An 18,136-nucleotide genomic window follows, 5' to 3' on the forward strand; every position below is an offset into this window, starting at 1 on the left:
CTTTCGCCATTGCTCCTAATGGCATCCTGTAAAATATTTTTAAATTGGACCCTGTGGGATTGCCAAGGAAAGTATGAGGACACCGGAGAGAGGAGTACCTGTCCCTTGCAATAATCTTTGCTCTCACAAGTTGCAATGTCGAGTGGCTGTTTTTTCATAAAGTCTACATCAGAAACATTTCTGAGTCATTCCTCTTGCACTGATGTACTCATTGCTGTGCTTTGGGAAATAGGCTGGAGCACTTTTCAGGAGGCAGCGTTCAAGGCAGGTGTAGAACAGATTTTCTTATGGAGTTTTATTGCTGAGCCATTTAGCATCCTCCCAGCATTTCACTTCATTTAAACAACCGTATTTGGAACAGAGCCAAACTCCCAAACGAACCTTGTTGGTTACCTAATGTTAAAAAGCCATAAAATAAAGACTCTTCATCTTGCAGCCTTAGCTTCTCAAATGACTCAGTCTGCTTATACTAAGAGTTTGGTTTTGAACAGGGCATAGAGCAGACTAGACTTGGGTAGATTTATTTTTTTTTTCCCCAAATGTTCACTGTAATCTTTTCTTAATGAAACTATTTTGATTTGGGAGGAGGAAACATTTGAGTAGTTGGAGAATTTCACATTTGTTTGTGACAAGTATTGTGAAGTAGATGTTATTTACCATCTTCCTCAAACATCTGAGGATATCCGAACACTACTGGACTATCCACAGAGGAAGCTTTTCTTCCTTATTTGTGCATGTTTTTTTCTAATCAGTCCCCTGTTCAGGATGTATGAGCTCTAATCCTAAATTTGCCACTGACTTTATCTCCCTGTGCCATTTCTGTATTGTTTCTTTGACATAGCTTATGCTTTGACTCACTTTGTATATTAATAGAACTAGAGATATTGTGACTTTATGCAACACTTAAAAAGTTGGGATCGTTAGTTGTTAGGATAATTCTGCTTTTAAGGGAGTGTAAAATCACTGTTACATCTGGGCATACTTTCGTATTTCTAATAAGGTTGTTGAAGATTACTATGAGACTATCTGTATATATATATATTTGTATATTATGTGAACATTATAAATAGGTATTTGTATTTATGTATATAAAATGCACACATCCACTCCTTACATGCTAAAGTGATTTCAGTGCTTTCAGGCTTTGATTGCTGAGGCAGAAAAAATAGTGCAACAAATTCTTATTGCAACACTATCTTTCTGTCAGAAATTTTATGTTCATTACCTAGGCCCTCTTACCTCAGTTTCTGGCCATTTCGTTAACTAGTTGTGACATAATTGTTTGCTTAAATTATATCAGTTAACATTCCAGCCTCACTTTTTTCTGCCGGGGGGAGGCCTGGAGGACGTTAATTTTGGCCTTTATATTTCTGGTGGCTGAAACATATACGTTCTCTGTCCCTGCGCAACCGGCGTGTTTCACTCATTAACTGTTTATTTCAGCTGCTCTGTCTGTTTTCTGTGGGAACTGTGCAGATTTGAGATGCTAATGTACTTTGAAAGACAGAAAACAATCTCAGTTATTCCCTTAAGACTGTCAGGCTGGTAGGAAGGCCTTTAATAACCTGAGCTTATGTTTTGTTATAATGCTGTTGTTTCAGGTTCAATGGATCGAAGGGACTTTCTGAGGGAAGCACAAATAATGAAGAACTTGAGACATCCAAAGCTTATACAGCTTTATGCTGTCTGTACTTTGGAGGACCCAATTTATATTATTACCGAGCTGATGAGATATGGAAGTCTTCTAGAATACCTTCAAAGTAAGCAAACGACTAGAAACTAATTTCAAGGGGTGCCACAGATGTCAGTTTAGTAAATACACTAACATAAAAGATAGAAGTACAACACTCTGGTTTAATATAAAAGCTACATTATTTGTTGTGTGTGGAGATGAGAAAAGAGGAAAGAAAGAGGTTTATGAATTTTTGACATGCCAAAGTATTTGAGAAGCAGGAGAGAATCACATTCACAGTTTGATTCTTGCTTTATAATGACCCACATTTTTCCACATAGTTCTATGAGTAGACGGGAACATACCCTGACAGAATAAAAATACAACCATGCAGAAGGATAGGTCATCATATTTGACATGAAATAGAGGCACTTGCACAAAATGTACTTAACAGCTTTGAAATCTATTACTAGGCAGGGATAGCCTTTCGCTGTGAATTTGTCCCCTTGCCTATCGCATCAGGGCTTTTATCTCAGCAGCACTTCAAAGTGCTCTTTTGAAGGCAAATAATAATTAAAAATAAAGTCGTACAGCCTGAAACAGACTAGCATAATGATTGCACTTTAAGTTCACCCCTGCTATTGAGAAATGCTTGATTCTAGTGTTGCTACCCATTTTCAGTTTAGAAGACGTCTCTGAGATGCTAAATGTCTCCAAAGCTGTAATGGTCTCTTGAAGACAAAATGTTCACTGTGATTGTCCTGCTAAATTCCGTCTCTCTATCCAGCCCTTAAAGCAAAGCCCTGTGAAATACCACAGGCAGCATTTACCATGACACATGCTTTCCCCCGTCTTCTCTGTGGAACCATTTTTGAAGTGAGGCTCGGTGGAAGGATGATTACAGCTAAAGAAATCTCCGGTAGAGGGACAGCTCGACCAGGCACTGCCCTGAGAGGCTGCAAGACCCTTGGGCCAGATCATCTAAAGCTCTGTAGGCATTTAGTGGCCAGAGGTAGCAAGGCACAAATTGCCTTTAAATTCTCATCTTTGGTGCTTTTGTGTGCAGATTGCTGCTTATCTGCTTGAAAGAGCCTGGCACATCAGGAAATGATTACTGGGCATGAAAACACTTACTGCACTGGAGAAGTAGCTCTGAAAAAGCCAGGATGAGTCACAGGTGAAAACTGGCCTGTTTGTGTGCAGAGCACAACATCTCAGGGACGCATGAGTGATCAGTTGCCAGCATATGCACAGCAGCTGCCCTTGCTGTAGGCAGCATGTGTCTGCAGCCTGATCTTTGGCTGAGCGCTCATTCCTGTAGCCCCGCATCAGAGAGACTGTGGAAAGTCAGTTGGTTTGCAGGCAGCCATCAAGATATCCGTAAAAATGGCCAGTTGAAACCCAGCCTAGTGGTATCTCTCCTTGTCTGATGGCCTATGCACAGGGGGATAAACAGAACTAAGAGGTGGAAGCAGAGATCCAGGTGCTTTTATAGGTATTGGTGAGAGAAAAGTCATTGCTGTCAGTGTAATAAGAAAAGAGATTTGAAGCTTGCATAAAGCTCAGTGACTGGAAATGATCTGTATCGGCCGGCGGTCAGTGCACAGCTCTTGATAAGCATTCTTGAGACTCAGCCACTGCAGGAACCTGGAAAATATTTCCAAAAGGCTGCTGCCTCTGTGTACACTATGGGTTAATATGTCAAACTGGAACAGAGGCAAAGTCCAGAGATCATTCTTTGGTTAAATTTCCTCTCCTAGAAATGCATGGTATGTTTTCCCAGCTTTAAAAATCCCTAATTTTTCATGCGTAGTGACTAGCACGCTCCACCATAGCGACAGCTACTTAGTAATGATGGGCACATGAATTCCCTGTGCACCCTGTGAATGTACTTTGGGATACTTCTTGATGAACGCTGCTATGCAGAGTTATTGAGCTGCCACCAGTGTGAGAAAAATGCAAGTGAAAACTTCTCGTTGTTATTGGATGTGAATGAAATTGTCATAAACGTATGAGTGTTTTTATCAATTCTGCTAGACCTGGGGCTTGTTCTGGCAGGGACGCAGTCTTGAAGTTCGATGAATTATTATGGAGGCAATGGTCTCAACTGGGGAAAGTGTTGCTTATTTATTTATTTACTTATTTATTGTCAGGCATCTGTCAATGAGAATATTTGGCTGTCTTTCTTATATGAGGTATTGTGATTGATTGCTTAGAACAGGGTGCAGACCCTAAGCCTTCTTTAATATTTTTTCTAATAAATTTTTCATATGAGGGCAATAGTTGTCTCCAAAAATATTAGTAAAACAGGACATAGAGGCACTGCGTTTTTTTATAGGATAAAAAATAATCCGTTGGAAGGTTTTATAAATTCACCAGTAGTGCCTGGCTTTGAGTGTGGAAGTTATATGAACTTTGGTTTTTTGTTGTAGTTTTTCCTTCTTTAAAAAACTTTAAAACAAACTAAAGCACATGTATACCCATATCAATACAGCTGGAAACTCTTCTGACCTGCTCTCAACCAGCCAGATGGGAGCTGGCTCTGGTCTGGAAACCTCTGTAATTGTACTAATACAGTGCTGTGCTTGTACTTGTGCGCTTTGGCTGGCCCAACCTGGGATTTTGGAGGTATAGTCATAAATCTTTATGAGACAACCATACATGATTTGCATTTCAGATCCCAAAGGGACTTGCGCTTCGTCTTTGTGCACAGTTTGCAGCTCCTCATCCACTGAGGCCCCTCCTTAACAGCTTTCCCTTCTTCAGCTCCAGCACAGCAGCAGTGCAGAAGCAGCACACAGGGAGGAACCCTCCAAGAAATACCGCAGCAGCCAGGGCAATGGAGGCCTCTTCCCCTCTCTCAGCCCACGTGTGAAAGGCAGTAGGTCAGCCTGGTCTGGGATCCCAAACAGGGCCCAGACTGGAAGAAATAATCTTTCAGCTGCAACTCCACCATTAGGGGTGGATCTCGTCCTTGTCCTCTAACACAGTGCACCTGTGTGTCCTGCAGGGAATGAGCCAGGGAGAGTTTAGCAGCTTTAACTCCTAGTCTGCACTGAAGCAGCTCATTAAACACAAGGCTTATGAGTCATCCTTTTTTTTGCCATGACATTGCTGTGTTCTGCCTCTTGGAGCAAGCTTGTTTCAGGAGAACCCGGAGCATCAGCAGAGCAATGACAAACCCGTGCTCGAGTCTGTCTGTGTCCTTGTCTGCTTTCACCGGGAGGTAGTTCACAGCCTGTGCAGATGACGGAGCAGAAAGGGAACGTGGAGAGAGGGATTTTAAACTGAGTCACATAAGCTAGTTTCCAAACCCCAGGTACTCATGCAAGGTACTTGTACATATTTAGTTATTTTCTGATTAAATACAACATAAGTGTCACTTGTGGATTTTTTTTTGTCCAGCAAGCTGAATAATAAATGTTGATGCCTGACAGTTATCAGAACTGTAAAACTTCAGAGTGTTATATTATTCTGTGGCCTGATGATGGATTTTCTTGATGGTTAAGTCATAGATTTTCACATAGCCTGATTTTTCTCCCTCTCTCTTTTAAAGGTCAAGGCAGCTATTAAACATATGTGTGGGAGAGGAAAAGACTTTCTGAGTCAACAATAGAAGTAAATAATCTTAGTGCCTGATTAGCATGACAATGAGTTTAGCCTCAAAAAGGAAGTAGGACAATACACATACAGGGCAAATTTAATAATTTAAAATTCATTTCTTTTACCTATTCATCTCAGAACATCCAGATGAGCAAGAAATTCAAGGCCTGGAGATTGCAGAATAGATTAGTAAACAATGGAATTTCACACTCTTCATAAGGAGTGATTGCAAGGTTAGGTCAGATAAAATGCCAGAACTGGAGCAGGCTATGCAAAACAATGCTAAGACACACTTTCTCTACAAATCAATTAAAAATAAGCAACAGAAAACTGCCAGCTACAAATGTTTTATTTCTTTAACACAGAGGCAGTAAGGAAAAGTCACCATCCTCAATGAGAAAGGAGAATTACCAATAAATGTAGCAGCAAACACTCAGATTTCAGATACTGTTAAGATACTGAAACAGAAAATTGAAACCGTTTTGAGTATTAGAGGAAACAGAGGTAGGCACTCATGCTTCAGTGCTGCTGTGGTTGGGTTTGGGTGACAGTGATGCTTGAATATAACACTGATTTGTCTTACCTAGATTACCTTGGGGTATAAATTCTTTGCTTGGAGGAGGTCAGCTGTCAACAAAATGCCACAAAGACCCTGAATTTGAATTCTAATGTGTAATACCCCAGCGACCTTTTTTCGGGGTACCTGTCTTACTATTTTTGCCTACAGTTTTTCAAGGCCTAAGAGGCTCTTTCCTTCATTTGTGGAGGCAAGTTGCTCTGCTCAAAGTTCCTCTACTACTTTGTTTGAACAGCCGATCTTTGATTGCAAGATCTCTATTTCTGGGACTTGCTGATCTTACAGTGGTGGGAATGGCATGCACATTGCTTCAGAAAGTTCTACAAGAGAAGCAGTCAGCTTGAAAGCAGCTCAAGGAGTCCTGCTGTTGAGTAGCAGCAACTGAGATAACAGCGTGAAGCAGTCAAGTGGACTGGAAAGTGAAAATGAGAGTTATGCTTGGCAGCAGATGGTATATTTCCTAGTAAGAATCATTGGAGAACAGGGAACAAGGCTAATTTTGTGCTTTTCCATCTTTAGTCAGCTTTGGCCACACTCAGTGAGTACTGACATTAACTCTTACTCACAGTTTGGAACAGGTTATGGACTTGTCAGAAAGGCAAACATCTGCATTGCTATTGGTAGAGAAATGCCTTTTGCTTTGGACTTCGTCAGCAGCTCCTGACTCTAGCAGCTCTAGGGCCAGGTCAGCTGCTGCATTTAGTGTCCACTCTTTTAGAGAAGGTGGGACGGGCGTGGTTACTCAGTTATTGCAAAATTAGCTGCATGACTTTAAGTAGTGTCATTCACTAACCTCTGTGATTTGGTTGGGCTGTTACTTTATTGTATTGCATGGCTTTGTTGATTTGTGTTGGCTATTTGAACCAGTCAGCTGTTATGTTATTTCTGTCTGAATACCGTAAATATTATGTATCCTTGTCGTCTTCTTTTTAAACAGAAGATGCAGGCTCCCAAATCTTCCTGCCACATCAAGTAGACATGGCCACTCAGGTGGCTTCCGGGATGGCTTACCTCGAATCCCGGAACTATATTCATCGGGATCTGGCAGCCAGAAATGTTCTTGTTGGCGAACACAGTGTTTACAAAGTGGCAGACTTTGGACTTGCAAGAGTTCTTAAGGTGGGTTGTGAGAGGGTGAATTGGCTCTAACCTTGGGGGGAACAAGGTGGAAGAGGCCAACTAAAGGATGAACTGTAGCCTCTGAACTGCCGGGTTCAGGCAAAAGGCATGCCCAGGGAGAAAAAGACCCCTAACGTGTTCACTTGTATCCTCTGCCTGCATTATGCCATGCAAGGTTAGAAGCTGCCCTGTGCCTTTGAGTCAGTCTGAAGATGGCATCCCGGTGTCTGCTTCCCACTCAGCCACCAAGGAAGAAGCCTGGCAAGCTGTAAATACCCTTTGCTGCACAACCTTTATCCACAACACTAGTGTCTGCCACATGGAGAGAGATCACAGGAACGATGGCAAAATTATATTCCTGAGCCTGTAAGGGAAGGCATATAAAACTGTATTGATAGCTATTTTCTCCTTGTTCGCTTCCCCACTGCCTCCGTGATGCTTGTGAGTGGAGGTAGTATTCATAAAAGGACCTTATTCCTCTCCAAGACTAACAGCGGAGTTCATAAAGTGATCTCTCAGAGCTTTAAATCTGATGCAGTTTCAAGTTCTTTGCCATTGTGCTGTCTTTTTTTCTCTAGCCCTTGAGGACATGGAATGCCAAGTAACCCTGACCAAGATCACCCTAGGAAGGAGCTGTGGTTTAGAAATGAGATTTCCCACCTCTGAAAATGATTTGATCAGAGTTGGAAAGATTTGATTTGCCATATTTTATGGATTTCAATATGTAATCCACAATTTCTAAGGTTTTATTATTGTTTTTATTGATTTATGTTCTTGCACTGAGAAGGAAAAAGAGAGAAAAAAGCCCTCTGCTTCTCGTTTGTTTTTCTCCATTCAAGCAGCAGAAATTGAAGTTCATAACAGAGTTGGACTCATTACACAGTGAAGTATAGAATAATGGTTTGACAATGGCATCAAGGGACTTTGAAAGTGCTTTTTGCTTAATTTTGATTCTTCTAGTTATGCATAAGTTCAGATTGCACATTTTTTAACATGAAAAAAAATATTTTTAAATGAACAATGCTTGCAATGTTTTCTCCTCTGTCCTCACTAGAGAGGGTAATAATTTACAGCTGTTGACATTTCTTGCTAAAACTGAACTTTACTAAAATACGCTGTCATAGAACCATCTTGGCAGACGTTCTTAGGAATATTATGTCTCCTAAACCAAAGCATTAACATGGTGACATGCAAAGATCCCAGAGGCATAGGTGTGAGAAATGAAATCTGTGTTTCTGTATGCATTAATTAGCATAATGAAATATTTTTTTTTGTTTCTAGAAATGAGTATTATGGTCATGTTGCCAACTGTATCAGTATGTAGATACAAAACGCTATCAGCCAGTCTTTTCAAAACTGTAGGGCATTACAGCTGGGAAGCATATATTTCTGTATTAAAAACAATCAAACAAACAAAATCTTGTACACATTTGTCTGGATTTGCATGTGAAAAACCTGACTGAGCCTTGGATGTGACTGATGTACACTAAACTGCATTTAGGAATTCAAGAAAGAATAAATGTTCACAAATTTTAGATGTCTGTGCTATAGAACTTTAAGGACATGATGCCACAAATTTTCCAGCAAATAATTCTGCTTTTTCTATGCGTATTTCATCTTCACTTTACATGAATTAATTGGATCAACTGTAAGCTAATAATTTAATTTGAACCACTTGGAGTTTGTTCTTTGGTCCCCAAAACCTGCTTAAGTGACTGTTATCAAAGTCAATGGCCCTTCAACACTGCAATAAATCACAGAAGAAAGGTTCTGAAATTCATTAGCTCTTGCTTTTGCCTTCTCTGTTTACTGAGGACCAGACGCGGAGCCATTTGGTCTCTAGCGTCAGCAGGATGCTTACACTGCCACTCCTGACAGACTTTTGAAATCTTGCATGCCAGGTCCGGAATTCACAGTAGCGGGTCATAATTAATCACGAGCCACTCCAACACTGCTTGCTCACTTGAAATGATAAATGCTTTAGAAAAGCCTCCGATGAACGGTAGCATTTCTCAACTGTGAAGCCCAATTCAACAGTAGACTTCAGAAAGTGCGTGCTTTAATACCATGAAAGGCAGGTGCTTGGCTAAAATAGGATAAGATTAAGCACATGCTTAGCTTAGTCAGGTGCTTAAATGCTTTACTGAAGCAGATCTAAGATCAGGCTTGCTTCGTTTTTCACCCATGACAGGTAGAAAACGAAAAAGTATATGAAGCCAGGAATGAAACAAAACTCCCAGTGAGATGGACAGCCCCAGAGGCCATCCGCTACAACAAATTCAGCATTAAGTCAGATGTCTGGTCATTTGGAATACTTCTGTTTGAAATAATGACCTACGGGAAGACGCCTTATGCTGGTAAGTGCTTTTACCTAAAGAATGATGTCTAATGTTTTCTTGCTTTGAGTGACACGCAAAAAAAGTTGAATGCCTGTACTATGGGCATGTTGAAGGGTTAAAACTATAAACACGGAAAGAAGGCTGTTCAGACGAGGTCCATTTAGTGGGTCAGACCTTCTGGCTGCCCCAGGCTCCCTGGAAGCTTTCCAAAGGCTGTGATTAGCAGCCATTCAAGCTTCCTCTCGCTGGAGTCAACCTGCATTGCACAGGCACCTAAGCCAACTGACTATTTCCCTCCAGCATCTGACCAATGACGCCAATTCTTGCAATGTGGAAAAAGGGAAGGTTTTTCTGTCCTCCATCCCGCCCTTGTTTGGTTTTTTTTTTTTTTTTTAATTTATTTTTTTGGGAATGTCTCATGGAAGAACAGAATATGTGTGAAGTGCTGCACAGGCATTTCAGGATGAAGATGTCTGAAAAATGAGTCAGGGTGTTTTTACCCCCTTCTCTCATATTTGACCACGGCAGCGGAAAGTTTTCATAAAGAGAAGGATCACAAGAATTAGGAATAAAGTATCACCAACCTCAAAAGTAGATTTAATGGTATGAGAGCAGCTATTATTCCTAGCACTGTGAGAAATGCTCGAGGAACTGTGGCTCCAATAACACAAGATATCAGTGAGGCGATTGACTGTGACTCTTTGTGCTGGTGAGGAGAACACAAGGGAAGAACTAAAGCAAAAAGAAGTTATGCTGCATCTGTGCAGGCCTGAGGTGTGGCGTGTTCACCAAAAACTACATTTCACAGGGTCCCAAACTGGTATTTCCTGTAAAAGGAAAAATTTATTTTGCTTTTTGACCCCCCCCCCTCCATCTCCTGTGAAAACGTTCTAGGGAAAAACAAAAAAAACAAAAAACCAAATCAAAAAACACCAAAGCCAAAAATCCTCAACTCTTTCTTATATAAATTATAGGTGTGTGCATATGCACACACACACAAATATTCAAGTATAAATATGTAACACCATGGTTCGGGTATTGTCTGAAAACAGGTCCAGCATTATCCCTTTGCAAAGGCATAGTTTACCTGTAACTTTACAGTAGAAAATCACAGAATCATAGAATCTCCATGGTTGGAAAGGACCTTTGAGACCATCGAGTCCAACCATACACACACAAAATAACCCCTACCATCTCTGCCACTAGAGCATGCCCTGAAGTGCCAAATCTACATGTTTCTTAAATACCTCTAGGGATGGTGACTCCATCCTCTAGGGATTGTGACTGTCCTTTTACCACGTCTATTCGCTTACTTGGTGTCTATTTGCTTACTTGGTATTTCTTTCAGGAGTTTGTCTTCAGTAATCAGTTAGGAGAAGGGGTTATGTTGATCCATGGTGGCAGTGGGTAATGTACTGAGAAAACACAGAATCCCGGAATGGTAGGTTTGGGAGGGACCTCTGGAGATCATCTAGTCCAACCCCCCTGCCAGAGCAGGGTCACCCAGAGCAGGTTGCACAGGAACATGTCCAGGTGGGTTTTGAATGTCTCCAGAGTTGGAGACTCCACCACCTCTCTGGGCAGCCTCTGCCAGTGCTCTGATCTGTCACCCTCAAAGTAAAGTTTTTCCTCATGTTGAGATGGAATTTGCTGTGTCACAGTTTGTGCCTGTTGCCCCTTGTCCTGCCTCTGGGCACCACTGAAAAGAATCTGGGCCCCTCTTCTTGACACCTGCCACTGCATTCAGAGATCTAGGGAAAAGAAGTAAAGATCATGCAATTCAAGATGTAATTTGAAGAGTAGAAAAATGAAAGGGAAAGGGGCCATAGTCTTAATATATAAAGGTATGGCAAGGGTAGGGGAATGGTTTATTCTTGTGGTGACAGAGCAGGCAGGATGCCATCGCACAGCTGCGCCAGAGGAAACTTAGGGCTGATGTTAGGGAAAACTTTCTAAACGTGAGGAAAATTCAGCAGCAGGACAGATTTTCTTGGGAGATTTTGGAGTCACTGAGACTAGAGGGATTTAGGAACAATTTAGGCAAAAAAAATGTCAGAAAAATTTTGGCAAAGCGCGGGTGAGAGAGGAAAAGCCTTGCACCGGGCTGAACCCATTTGCTATGCCTCTCAGGTGGGGTGAGGGGGCTGGGAAATGCTGAAGGTGGATGTTAACTGCTGATTTGGGATCCTCCAGTGACCCCTGTGGCATGTTACCATCGAAGGGGACACGCTGAAGCCACCTCTGCCCTCGTGTGCCTCACGGGGGGGGGGTGGGGGCATCCCATTGCCTCGCCTGGGTAAGAGACAGGGACAAGCGACATCACTAAGCACCCCTGGAGTAGTCTAATGAACTCCTTTCGGCTTGCAGGTATCGCCGGGCACCAGGTGATCCTGTTGCTGGACACGGGGTACAGGCTTCCTCAGCCAGCGACCTGCCCGGACCCGCTCTACCAGCTGATGCTGCAGTGCTGGAGCGCGGAGGCGGGCAGGCGGCCCACCTTCAAGGACCTCTACGGGCAGCTGGAGTGCTACTTGGAGACCGACTCCGAGATCTAGGCCCACGCCCTGGATGTGGTGAAATGAACCCCCCACGGCGGGGGGCTGAGGGACCCCCAGGTGGGGGCTGATGGACCTCCACAGCGGGGGCTGTTGGACAGGCGCCAGCTGACATGGCTGAAAGGGAAGGGGGCTGTGAAATCAGCCTAAACTCCCTCGTGCAGGTTATTAGGGGATGCTGAGGGATTCTGGTACATTCTCATCCCTGCACTGATACTCAAAGACACCTAAAATTTTTGCTGCTGGCAAATGTTTTGCAAGACTAAGCATGAGGAAGCTGGAGGGGTGGGGGCCTTCTAAAAAATAAAATGTCTTCTATTTATTTTTTAAGTAGCAGATTGCAAGAACGAACAAATGGAATGGATGTTGCTCAATAACCATGCTAGCATTTTGTCATTTCTTTATGGGAATAATTATTTGCTGTTCCTTAGATTTTTGATTCCTCCACGGGGTTGTTCTCGTGAAGGAATGTGATGGCTCTGCAGAGCAGGATCTGTGCTTCGAGCATACATTTAAAAAAAAATTGTAAAAAAAATAAAAATAAAATAATCCCATGACTGTGATCATAGCAGAATCCAAATTAATTGCCTTGCTTAGACTTGAAGTACATGTGCTGTTGCTGTATCAGAAAATGAAACGGATGTTCATGAGAGAAAAGGAATTATTTTATTTTATGGATGTGAAGAGCGATCTTTTTAGTTTGTCTACTGTTCCTCTTTTACAAGAATAAACACAATTATTATTATTAATTATTGAAGCTGTTTGCTCTGAATATTGTTAAATAGTGCTATGGAACTGATAAGTTATTGTCCATTGAAGTGTAAGGATATGTTTTATAGTTCTTAGTTTTAGGAATATTGGAGGAAAAGATATTTTAACATGAACTCAAGACTCCCTTAGCCTTTTAGAGTGACAGCTTCTCCTGTCCCGCTGCCCAAATCATGGACCTTCTTCAACAGGGCAAGGCCCAGGGCAGGTCTAGGTATTTTGCAGGGGAACTAGGAATCCATGCTTCCATCTTCTCCAGATGTAACTTTAATACAGTAGATTTAAATAATAGATGATCCTTCTTTTTTTTTTTTGTTCCATGGGGAAACGGATCCCAGGTGCTTCTGCTAGCAGTCTTTACAGCTACAGATTTTAGTTGTGGGGTTTTTTTCCCCCATTTTTTCTAATTAACTACAATATCGGTTCTGCTAAAACCTGATATCACTGTGACAGTTTTATGTTTTCAATTGTGAGGCTTAGAGAACCAAGTTTCAATTATTTACTTATGATTCATCAGTTAATTATTTAACAACATAATTCAGGAATTAAGAGCTGTACTGTGTTAGCATAGTGTGAGCTCAGTATGAGTGTGCTACCATTTTCCTCTAATATCAAAAAAGGGTATAAATAAATGAAAAGATTCATTACTTTAAAGGCTGGGCGGCTTTTATTACATCTTATTCTTTTCTTCTCTTTATACTTCAGATCCATTCATCTCAGTGCCTTCCTTCTAATTTTTAATTTCCTTTTCCCCTCCTTTACTTTTGGAAGGCAGCGCACCTTTTTTTTTTTTCTTCTTCTTTTGTATGCGTCTCTTATGTATTTGCTATTCAAAACTCCTTTCCTTGTTTATTGTTTTTTTCCTGTTTCTATCTCACTACACTTAGAGTCTTTCTAGTGTTCTGTCTCTGTTCACCTTCATTTTCTGCATAGTGTTTCTCCCTACTAACTCCCTTTATACTAATTACATTTGTAAAGCACAATACAGTGATAATTAATTAGCTGTCATAGCATCCATACGATTTTGGAAAGTAATCATCCGCTCTGAAAGAAGAAGAGGTTAAATGGCTTTGCCAAACTCATCCTGATAAGAATTGGCATGGAAGGAACTGGGAGACTCCCAGGCAAAGTCTCGTGCTGTAATACCATCCCTGTTTGTTTTGAGACCCATGCTAGCTACTGGCTCATGGCCCCAACAAGATGTTACTTATGATTATCAAACCTCCATCAATCCATGTGTCTCTCATCTGGCTAGGAGCTCTTTTACACTCTTACAGTAGGAGGTTAGCAAATCCCACAGAGTAGATTTATGTAATAAGAATAGGAATGCTGTTATTTGGAAAGATCTCTGCGTCAAACTTGCAACCTTGATGTTCAAGCACTATTTCTAAGATGATTTTTCAGACTGAAAACATTAAGAATGTTGAGAATAAAAGTTGAGTTTGCCCAACTCAAAAGAAGTGTTGATAAAAGAAACACAATCTTAAAAAGCACAGATGTGTGCAGTTCACAGGGGTCTAGGTCTTTTTTTTTTTTTTCCCCAAAGATGAGTTGCCAGGAAAAAAAATTGACAGCAGGGAAACAGCAAAGTTTTCAGAATTCCAGATTATACAAACTGGTCCAAGCTGTTGTGTGATGGCCTTTGCCCTTGGGTGGAAGTCAGCAGGATCTTGTAGGGCTCCACTGAAGTGATGCCAGTAATTCTGAAGAAAGCACATTTGTACAATAAATATCTTCTTAAACCAACATATGGGGAATAGAAGGTCTGTTCGTCCAGCGAAGTTGACTGCCTTGTCTCCTTAATTTCTCCTATAGTCAAATGACCTAAAGAGGCTCCTTGAGATGGTGAAATAGTGCACCAAAGTTGCATGTCTCCTCTGAAGCACCCCTGACAGACTTCTTTCTGTTTGCTGCTGTAAAGGTGTCCAGGAGAGCTGAGACTCTAGGATGAGGGGTGTGTGTAGCAACCCACATGTTGTATACCAAAATTAGCTGTTTCAAGCTCGCTTTACCAAGTGTGGCCCCATGAACCACCTTTAACTGAAAGGAGCAGAAGCTGCCCGTGGGCTGCACCCTGCTGAGCTGTGTGTGGAGCTGGGTACATGCATGTGATGGCCTCCAGGCGATGTGGCCTGGCACGCTGGGCTCTTGCTGGCAGGTGTGTTCCCCTGCTGCTACATCCTGCCATTTTCTCTCTTGTGTTTTCTCTTTGCGTGCTTGCACAGCCGCAGGTGGTTAATGGAGGTTGGATCTGCCAGCTGCCTCTCTCGAGTGTGTGCTGGCCCAGGGTGGGAGAGAAGCAGCAGCACTGGCTGAAAGCAAGAGGTAGGTTCACTTCGGTGCAGCTCATTATAGGCAACGCATCAAATAAGTTTATTTTGTATTCATCTTTGAGGCAGCCTGTGCATATTTGGCCTCCCCAAGGCGATGTACTGTAGGTGAAGAGGTGCAGTCAGTCTTCGTCTTTCAAGCCTGAACACCATTTCCACCCCATTGGTGTGTGTCCTGTGAGCAGTGCACCCTCTTTTCTTAGCAGAAGTTGAAAGCAAGGGAAAGCAGGAAGGCAGGTACGTTATGGGGCCAGAACTTTCATTTTTCTCTTGCACTGGGTTGCTCTGCGAAAGTCTGGTGCCTGGTAGAGCCCCTTTGCCACTAGCAGCCATCCAGCTGAGGCCTATCTTGCAAACCACAGATGCTGCTATGAGATCCAGTGATTCCTCATCCTGGATTAAATCCATGTATTTGCACTTGCTCCCTTATTTTTCCCATCCGTAAACTGCCGTTATACCAGTGAAATGCTGCCACTATAGTATGAGCTCTAATTTTGGATCTCTTTTTCCCTGGGCTGGCAGGGGAACAAAAGAGAGAAAAATTAGCAATGCAATGGAATCAGCAAAGCTCTGGAAATGAAGAGTAATGTGGAAAATTAATCATTTGTTTTCAGCTCTTTCTCTCCATATTTTTGCAGTCAAATGGATCCATTACTGAGAAAGACTGGAGGAAGAAGGCGGCAAAGGGTGATAAACCTTCACAGAGTTCAATTTGCTTACAGGCAATGCAACAAGCAAAACTATACCTTTCTAAGTCCAATTCCATTTTATGATAATTTTATTTCTATGACGGATAACAATTATAGTCAGAAGTCTTTGCTATGACTTGATTTAAATTAAACATCAATGTTATCATTTCCAGTTATAGTGCACAGCTAGATGGGTTTAACTTATCTCATTCTATTCTTGAGGCCTTTTATGTTCAAGGTTCTGCTAAAGCTATCTATTGCACTTGTTTTTACCTGATGGATCATGGAGGGAAAATAATGGATTCAGTTATGAGAAACAGTAATAGATTTTTTTGAACTGACATAAATTTCTATGTTTAGATAGAATAAAAGGATCAGGAAGAGATAAGTTGAATTTTCTACAATAGACCAGTCCTTGTGAAATTCACTTCACATAAATTGTACTGAGACGTCTTTTATGTAATGTTTTATTTATGTAATTCAGTTATTCTTTCAGAGCTAAATCATTTTATGTGGCCTTACAAAAGATAACTTAAAAATGTCCAACCAGAAAGAAAGAACTTCTATTTTTCTTAAACTCCGTATTCTTCAGGAAGCTATGGAGCAATGCAATTATTTTGAACTGTGTTAGGGAGTCCCTAGTGTTTATTTTCTACTCCCATTGGAGAACCTTTCCTCACTTTATCTGCATTCAAGAACATACACAGGGACACCAAATGTGATAGGGCAACAGGGAATTTTCTACCACTTGTACTACTTTCATTTTTTTTGTCCGTTGTATCTCATGCTTGCTGTCTGAATCATCATAGAATCATAGAATGGTTAGAGTTGGAAGGGACCTTAAAGATCATCTAGTTCCAGCCCCCCTGCCACGGGCAGAGACACCTCCCACTAGACCAGGCTGCTCAAAGCCCCATCCAGCCTGGCCTTGAACATTCCCACAGGGATGGGGCATCCACAACTTCTCTGGACAACTTGTTCCAGTGTCTCACCACCCTCATAATGAAAAATTTCTTCCTGATATCTAATCTAAATCTACCCTCTTCTATGAATGACTAGACTATGAGCAGCAATTTTCTTTGTGTGGATTTGCAACTTAAAGCATGCAAGGAACTGAACCAGCAGAGTGCATAATGTTATTGTGGTTCCAACTCAACAAACTATCAGTGCATAGAATGGAGCACTTGACTTATTCAAGTGATTGCTCCTTATAGTCTCATATGTGTTTCCGTTTCACTCCTTTAGAAGGTGCTGTAGTATCATGTCCACTCAGTGCTCCCATGGTCACTGCGACTCACAGGTCAGCTATTTGTAGGGTATGGATTTTGGAGCAGATAAAAATGCTGCATGTAAAAGTTGTGCCACAGTGATCAAAACGATATGGAAGTGTAGTATATTTCTATGGAAAGCTGCGTGCCTGCTATTCTGTTCCATCAACATTTGGGCCAGATGTGTTCTCCAGCATGTGACAGAACCCTGCCTCAGTGCCCTGTTGGAAGAGCTTGCCCAGAAGAACTCGGCATCTACTCAAACAAAATACTGAACTGGGGTCTATGAAAAAATACTTCGTTCTACCCAGGCTTACTATTAGCAGGTCCATGTAATTTATTTTTTCAGTCTCAGGTGTCTCAGGAATGACTAATACAAAAGAAAAAAAATCCATATGAGAAATGGCATGTATAAGCAAGCTGGAGAAATCACTGAAAAGTACTTTGGCATTTTAATCTTCACAGCTGCATTGTGTTGAAGAATTCAGTCCTTCCATATTTTGGTATAGAGAAAATTAAAATGTACGCTTGAAACATTCAGAATCCTAGAAATGAATTTTAGCCAATTCCTGGATCTAAATGTCACTAGAACTGAAAAACATGATAGAAATTGTACCTTTGTTCCTACCACTATTTTCAAAAAAATAAATTCTGTTAAAATTAGGCAGATATGTGACAAGACAGGTATACAGCAACTTCTTTATTTCTTCCCCTTCCCCCCCTTCTTTACGAATATTACTACAGGAGGATTAGAACTCCCACAGAGTAAAAAGAGTTTTTAGTTATGCTGAGAGATAAGAATTTTTTCTGATCTTTTTCTAAAGTAAAAAAAAAGTTGAGCCTTGAAGATTATTCCCAAAGCTACTCTTCAAAAAAAAAAAAAAAAAAAGACAGAAGAAATATAGGAAGTGTTTATCATACTTTTACAATTGCTCATGTCTTTAGAAATGACAATGGTAAGACATTTCAGATCAAACAGAAAGTTGCTGCTGAATTTGTAAAAAATACTCTTTGGATAAGCTGGTTGTGCTATTTACACTATTAAGAAAAGCATGTTGTACTGCATTCTTTTCTCTAGTTACTTTGATATAAATATCTGAGTATACTGACTTCAGTGTTTTAGTATACTAGAGAATTCAAATACATATACAGCAATATCAAAAAAAGTTTTATTTTTATTTCCTATCTCCTCTGCAGCTGGATAGATATATGTCTC

The 18,136-nt window shown here is 41.2% G+C and overlaps 1 protein-coding gene across 2 annotated transcripts in view; it reads left to right on the plus strand.

Annotated features, from left to right (window-relative positions):
• FRK (fyn related Src family tyrosine kinase) overlaps positions 1 to 12,526 on the plus strand; it is a 52,809-nt gene extending 40,283 nt beyond the window's left edge. For both annotated transcript variants that reach the window (XM_054195213.1, XM_054195214.1), the window contains exons 5-8: positions 1,602 to 1,760; positions 6,790 to 6,971; positions 9,163 to 9,328; positions 11,678 to 12,526. In XM_054195213.1, coding sequence (XP_054051188.1) covers positions 1,602 to 1,760; positions 6,790 to 6,971; positions 9,163 to 9,328; positions 11,678 to 11,865 — 695 coding nt within the window. In that variant the 3' untranslated portion in view covers positions 11,866 to 12,526. The remainder of the gene's footprint in view (positions 1 to 1,601; positions 1,761 to 6,789; positions 6,972 to 9,162; positions 9,329 to 11,677) is intronic.
• Positions 12,527 to 18,136: the final 5,610 nt, after the last annotated feature.

This window comes from Rissa tridactyla, chromosome 3 (genome assembly GCF_028500815.1).
Source record: "Rissa tridactyla isolate bRisTri1 chromosome 3, bRisTri1.patW.cur.20221130, whole genome shotgun sequence".
NCBI lineage: Eukaryota > Metazoa > Chordata > Aves > Charadriiformes > Laridae > Rissa > Rissa tridactyla.